The sequence below is a fragment of the Alosa sapidissima genome, chromosome 1 (genome assembly GCF_018492685.1).
Source record: "Alosa sapidissima isolate fAloSap1 chromosome 1, fAloSap1.pri, whole genome shotgun sequence".
NCBI classification, from domain to species: Eukaryota; Metazoa; Chordata; class Actinopteri; order Clupeiformes; family Clupeidae; genus Alosa; species Alosa sapidissima.
Genome location: NC_055957.1, coordinates 29313397 through 29320896, shown reverse-complemented (window position 1 = coordinate 29320896; position 7500 = coordinate 29313397). Strand labels below are relative to the sequence as shown.

Below are 7500 nucleotides of genomic sequence, written 5' to 3'. Positions count from 1 at the left end.
ATAGATGGCGTTTTTACCTCTGTTGCCTCTCTTTCTACGCCTTCCAAGAAAGTCATTTTGTCTAATGTCCCCCCATTCATTTCTGATGAGATTCTAGGACAAACACTGTCGCGCTATGGCAAAGTGGTCTCAACAATTAAAAAAATCCCGATTGCGAGTAAATCTCCGTTGTTGAAACATATAGTGTCCTTCAGGCGTTTCGTGTACATGATCCTTAAGAATAACAATGATGAATTGGACTTGACAATTAATGTGACTGTGGATAACTTTAATTATGTGATTTATGCAACAACTAGCATTATGAAATGTTTTGGTTGTGGACAATCGGGGCATCTCGTGCGCGCGTGTCCTGATAAAAAGGATGACACGAATAATAGTGGAAACAGTGAAAATAGCAATGAGTCTAGGGGTGATGTGGCAGAGGGAACGTCTAAAGAGACCAACAACGAACCTAATGTTAACTTTGGTGCAAATAATGAGGAGGAGGCTGCTACCTCTGCTAGTGGGCCGGAGAGCCAAACTCCTGATTTAACGTTAAATTCAGTCCAAGGGCACGGGGAAAATCACGATGTTAGATCGGCTGATGGGGAGGATCTTTCCGCACTTTTGGGGGAGACTATCACTGATTCTCAGAACTGTCAGGGGAGCAATGATGATGCCATTAATGGGGAGGTTTCCGTCGCTATGGAAGACATGGAAACCTCCGTGTTGGAGGAGGACAATAATGTGTTTAAAGCACCGTCGAATAAAGGAAAAAGAAAGCGCATTATAAAGAATAAAGGGGGACGCGCTCATATAGAATTGACTGATAATGAGAGTGAAAGTGATCTTTCTGACTGTAGTGTAACCTGCAGCTTGCGACTAAGCGGCTATCGCACTCGCAATTATAGAGTGGAGGATATAAAGAAATTCCTTAAGGACACAAAACATTCTAGGAAGGTCCGGGTAGACGAATTTTTTCCTGACATTGAACAGTTTATGAACAAATCACGAGCATTTATGCGTGATGGTAGCATCACTGATCAAGAAGGATTTCGTCTAAAAAAGATTCTCACAAAACTCAATGTTCTACTGAATGCCAACGATGACAAATGTTAAAAACAATTTCCACTTTGTGTCCTAGGATGGCTGATTGCTTATGTCTATATTTATTTTTTTATTTTTTCTTTATAATGATGGGTGAATTTCGTGTTGCTTCTTTAAATGTAAATGGCGCAAGAGAAAAAATTAAGAGGCTCTCTGTGTTTGAAACAATCAGACAGAATAAGTTTGATGTGCTCTTTATGCAAGAAACGCACAGTGATGCGTCTAATGCAGCTGCTTGGGCTCAGGAGTTTGATGGTCTGTCCATACTTAGTCATGGTACTTCTACTAGTGGTGGGGTTGCAGTTCTGTTTTCTAAGTCCTTTATTCCCATCACTTTTGATGTTGAAGACGTTATAGAGGGAAGACTTTTAAAGGTCAGAGCCCAGTTTGAAAATCGTTTTTTTTGTGTTTATTTGCATTTATGCTCCTACACTGGCAACAGATAGAATGCTGTTTTTAAATACTATTGGAAATGTTATAAAAAATTGCTGTTCAGAGGATATTCTTATCCTTGGAGGAGATTTCAATTGTACTGCACAAAATTTTGACAGAAATCATGTCGAGCCGCACATGCCCTCTCGTAGACGGCTTGTAGAGATTATGAAGTCCAATGATCTTAGTGATATTTGGAGGAACTTTCATGGTGAACAGAAGCAATATACTTGGGCACACTCATATAATAATTGTTTGTCTCTTGCAAGACTTGACAGGTTTTATGGTTTCAAACATCAGCGTAGTCTATTCAGGAAATGTTCAATAATTCCAGTTGGCTTTTCTGACCATAGTTTGGTTTTCTGTTCTTTATTTCTAGAATTTGTAAAACCAAAAAGTGCCTACTGGCACTTTAATACCAATTTGTTGGCTGATGGCCATTTTAGAGAAGTCTTCCTTTTTTTCTGGAAGGAATTTAGAACCACGAAATCCTGTTATAAGTCTTTGCAGCAATGGTGGGATTGTGCCAAGGTACAAATAAAACAACTCTGCCAGGAGTATACAGCCAATGTCACAAGGAACATAACACTCTCAATGAAAAAAATAGAGGAGGAAATAATCGAACTTCAAAATCTGGCAGAACAAACGGGTGATCAGGCACCCACTGAAATTCTTAACTCAAAAAAGAAAACATTGGCTGACTTTTTAGGTTTGAGGGCACAGGGAGCTCTGGTCAGGTCCCGCTTCCAGAGTGTGGAGCTGATGGATGTACCATCAAAATTCTTTTTTAACTTGGAGGTAAAGAATGGACAGAGGAAGTTCATTCATGCTTTGAGGTCTGAAGATGGGAGAATCCTTTCTAATTCTCCAGAAATACGCAATAGAGCAGTACATTTTTATAAGGAGCTTTATAACAGCGAAAATCCACAAGATCAGGCGACTGACAAGGCTTTTCTTTGTGACCTACCTAAGGTATCTGAAGAGGCAAACACAGCCCTTGGAAGGGTGTTGACCCTAGAGGAGCTGGAGAGAGCCCTCCACAGTATGGAGAGTGGCAAAGCACCTGGGGTGGATGGCCTGCCAGTAGACTTTTATAAGTCCTTTTGGCCAGAGTTGGGCACAGATGTGCTTGCTGTTCTGAGAGACAGCATCACCAGAGGGGTGCTGCCACTGAGCTGCCGTAGAGCAGTGCTCACTTTACTGCCAAAAAAGGGAGACCTGACAGATATAAGGTCCTGGAGGCCGGTGTCAGTCCTCTGCTCTGAATACAAACTGCTGTCTAAAGTTTTAGCAAATAGACTTGGGGAGGTTTTGGAGCAGGTAATCCACCCTGACCAGACCTACTGTGTGCCAGGCAGATTGATTCACAACAATGTTTCCTTCATCAGAGATGTCTTCTATATTGGCAAATACTTCAATCTGGATTTTGGTGTGGTTTCAATTGACCAAGAAAAGGCATTTGATAGGGTTGAGCATAATTATTTGTGGAATACCTTGTCAGCCTTTGGTTTCAGCCCCAATTTTATTCGAATGATCAAAGCATTGTATTGTGACATTGAAAGTATTCTCAAGGTTAATGGTGACTTGTGCGCTCCTTTTAAGGTATACAGAGGTGTCCGTCAAGGATGTCCCTTGTCGGGCATGCTGTATAGTCTGGCTATTGAACCTTTCCTTGTAAGGTTGAGGAAGGAGATTGTTGGAGTGAAAATCCCTAACTGTGATGATGTTTTTAAATTGTCAGCTTATGCTGACGATGTGGCTGTCCTTGTTAATGGCCAGAGAGATGTTGACACGCTTTTAAAAATTTGCAATGAATTTAAGGTTGTTTCTTCAGCAAAGGTAAATTGGTCAAAAAGCATAGCCTTGCTGGTTGGGAGTTGGGTGAGTGGCGAACCTGGTCTGCCTGATGGCTTAGTTTGGAATAGGGGTGGTTTTAAATACCTGGGTGTTTTCTTAGGTGATGATGCTTTTATTCAAAAGAATTTTGATGGGGTAATTGAAAAAGTTAAAGGTCGTCTAGAGAAATGGAAATTTCTTTTCAGTATTACTTCGTACAGGGGGCGTGTTCTCATTATTAACAACCTGGTTGCATCCTCTCTTTGGCATCGGCTGGCTTGTGTGGATCCTCCTTCAAACCTGCTACCGAAGATTCAGTCAGTCCTGGTTGATTTTTTCTGGGACAATCTACACTGGGTACCTCAGAGTGTTTTATATCTGCCTAAGGAGGATGGTGGACATGGACTTATTCATCTACAGAGTCGAACTGCTGCCTTCCGTCTGCAGTTTGTACAGCGTCTTCTCACAGGATCACTGGACTCAAGCTGGAAAGCTGCAGCCTGTTGTATTTTACAACTTTTTGAAGGGTTGGGCTTAGATAGGTCTTTGTTCTGGTTTAATCCAAATAGAATGAATTTTAATTTACTTCCTGCATTTTATAAGAATCTGTTCAAAGTCTGGTCTCTGTTTATAATTCAACGCCCACGACAGACAAGCTCATTATTCTGGTTGTTAAAGGAGCCTCTGATTCATGGTTCGGTTCTTGATGTGAGTCAGGACTTGTCCCTGGTACCTACTTCTAAGCTTATCAGCTCTGGAGTTACAACCCTTGGGGATCTAGTAGAGTTTGCTGGTCCTGATATCAGTAATAGCCATACTTTAGCTCAGCACTTAGGTGTGAAGTCCATTAGGATAGTTGATCAGCTACTTGGGAAATGGCGGTCTCTCCTAACTGGGGAGGAGATGCAATTGCTTGGAGATTATTTTGGGGGGGAGTGTAGTCCTGACTGCCATGACCCCTTTCCCAGACTTACTCTACTTCCAGATTTAACAGGTTGCACTGGTTGCTTCTTACTCCCAGATAGTTTAGTTTTCCTGGGTCCTACAGCTGCAACTAGTAAATCATTGTACAAACTGTGTGTTCTCTCCCTAAATAAAAGGTCTCTGGACAAGAGGGTGGATACACCCTGGCGTGAAGTGTTGCAGGTTGAAAATGATGTCAAACCACAATGGCGTGCGTTGTACAAGTCACCATTAACTAAAAAAGCTGGCGATCTACAATGGCGTATTCTGCATGGTGCAATAGCAGTGAATGCTTTTATTTCTGTTTTAAATCCAATGGTTGATCAGGGGTGCCCTTTTTGTTCTGTAAGGGAGACTGTATTCCATGCCTTTATGCACTGCCAGAGGCTCAGACCTCTTTTTGCTGTTTTGATGGCACTTTTCTTTAAGTTTGATGAAAGTTTCTCTTCGGAGATTTTCATTTTTGGTTTTAAATATGTACAAAAGCATCGCTTCAAGTGTCAGCTCCTAAACTTTCTGCTTGGGCAAGCAAAGATGGCGATATATGTTAGTCGTAAAAGGAAAGTTGAGCAGGATGTAGATGTTGATATCCTAATGGTGTTTTCTATTCTTGTAAGGTGTCGTATGTTGATTGATTTTCATTTTTATAAATCTATGAAAATTCTTGATGTTTTTGAGGAAAAATGGTGCTACAACAGCGTGATGTGTATTGTTGAGAATGATAAGCTACAGATTGCACATTACTTTATTTAACTTTCCTAACTTTTACTTTTTGAGTATAGTGTCAAGTTGATCTTGATGGATTTTTAAGATTGTAATAAAGAGTTTTTGAAAATTCAATTCTCTCTCTCTCTCTCTCTGTTTCTCTTCTCTCTCTCTGTTTCTCTTCTCTCTCCCTCCATCTCCCTCTCTCTTTCCCTCTCTCACTGCCACTCTTGTCTCTTTCTCTCTGTCCCTTTATCCCCTGTACTGTGGTCGGTCTCTGTCTTTTGCTCTACTTCTGAGAGAAAGAGATGAGTGTGGGGGGTTGAAAATGTCACTATTTGTGTGTATGTGTGTGTGTGTGTGTGAATGTGAGAGCTCCATTAGGTTGAGTATCTGTGTGAACAGACTTCCATTTAAAGTAGGTAGGATCTAGGATAATCTGAAGAGAGCTATGTGTGCTTTTGTGTGCTTCTTAAAGTATGCGGTGTCTGGAAAGGTGTGGCATGTGTATATCTGTACTCACCCACTCTGTGTATATACAGTATATATGTGTGTGTGTGTGTGTGTGTGTGTGTGTGTGTGTGTGTGTGTGTGTGAGGTGAGTGTCTGTGGTCTAGCCGTGTGATTATCCTGCGGAAGCTGGGTGATAACATTATGATTAACCTAGAGTCCCCACAGCTCAGAGTTCAGGCATGTACCTGTCAACCCCCGCAGTTAAACCTTCTCTCTCTCTCACACACACACACACACACACACACACACACACCTTATCACTGCATGGAGTCCCCTGAGGCCCCACCATAACACACACATCAATCTTGAGTCATTCCCCACACACAGATCCAGACACACACACACACACACACACACACACACAGCTTCCGATCCCACACTCTGTGCATACATGTTATTTTTAGCACAGCGTAGCTTCCTGGTCGATAGTAATAAGCAGTAGAAGGTAAACAGCTCAAGGAAGTGCAAAGCCAGGGTCAAACGTGCTCTTCAAAGCATTGCTGAGCCCCTGCCACAGCTAAAGGAACCAACAGACAACAATAAAAGAAAAAGAAAAAAACTTTAACTTTACTTTACCTGCACTTGCTCACTTTAAAACCTCTAAATGGGAGTTCAAAGGCACTCCAGAGTTCACTAAAAGTTCCTCATAAACACCTGAGGCTAGTCAGCTCAACTCCACCGTCGCTGTGTCGGCTGTTTGGGCTGGCGGCTGTTGCTGCTGTAGGGGTGCTTATTTAGCTCAACAGTCATGCGTGTCTGACATCGTTATTAGAGGCTCACGCTGACTTGGACCAGGTGGGCTCCGGGACTCTGATAAAGTCATGACCTCATCCGAGTTGACATGACATCATGTCTCTGGGGACGATGGCATACATGCTCGGCGAACTTTGTCACGCGTTAATCACAAAACAACGTTGACGGTGATAAAAACAAAAAAATGCCTGGGGATTTTTGCTCGTTCCCTATGACAGAATCCCAACGACCTAGAGGCATGCTGAGACTCCTGAAAAAATCCCTTGTACCGTGGAAAAATCTGTACTTGGAAATACAGGTTTTATGACATTAGTTGCTAGCCTGGTGTAGATTTTACACCACCCTGAAGTTCACAATCAACTGTGCGGTAAAATTTTCCGGTGCATTCTGACAGAGAGTGTGTGTGTGTGTGTGTGTGTGTGTGTGTGTGATAGGCAGAGATGGCCTACTTACGTGTGCAGGGCATGGAGGCTGGGTCAGTCTCGGCCCGGAAGAAACCCTTATCACAGGCGCAGGACGTGGAGCCCTCGCTCACGGAGTAGCTGTGGGGGGGACACTTGGAGCAGCTGTCATCGGTGGCCAGAGCCCGGTAGTAGCCAATCCTACAGGCTAGAAATGAAGGACAGAGACAGAGAGAGGAAGACGTCAATCTCTAATAATAACAATTACAGCATTCATAACAACAACATTTACTAATATTAACAATACCTGGACAACAGGCAGTGTGCTAACACTAGACAAAGCCTGGCAGTGGATAAGGTCACTGTCGTCATTGTTGTCATTGACCATTGTTATATTCTATTTCTCTCACATGAGATATATTTACAGCTGTTGACTGCTTTTGACCCTATTCGGGTTTTTAGTATTAACTTGTATATGTATAAACTGTCACCCTGTCCCACTGGGTGTTGCTTTGGAGATGCGCTTGTATAAAACTTGGATCAATTTTACTGCAAGAGGCGGTAAAACAAGAGAATGAGACCGGGAGTAACAGAGAGAGATGACATCTCATGGCTATGGATTGCGACATCTGTGTATACAATGCTGGTTCATTTTCCCCTGCCCGCCAAACCAGCGTGTGGTCAACACAGACGGTTTTCTGTCATTCTACCCCCTCTCTCCTCTCCCAGTCCTGGCTCTCTCCACCCTGCCCAACACTCCAGACGCAGGGCGCAGGGCTCCGTCTGGCGGCCCGGTTCCAGTGCTGTGGCG

The 7500-nt window shown here is 42.9% G+C and overlaps 1 protein-coding gene across 1 annotated transcript in view; it reads right to left on the bottom strand.

Moving 5' to 3' along the window:
• The window catches only part of LOC121681174 (ephrin type-A receptor 4-like), a 61165-nt gene that overhangs the window by 21800 nt on the left and 31865 nt on the right, over positions 1-7500 (bottom strand). Inside the window, 1 exon segment of the mRNA XM_042061128.1 lies at positions 6742-6897. Within this exon segment, the coding sequence (XP_041917062.1) occupies positions 6742-6897 (156 nt within the window).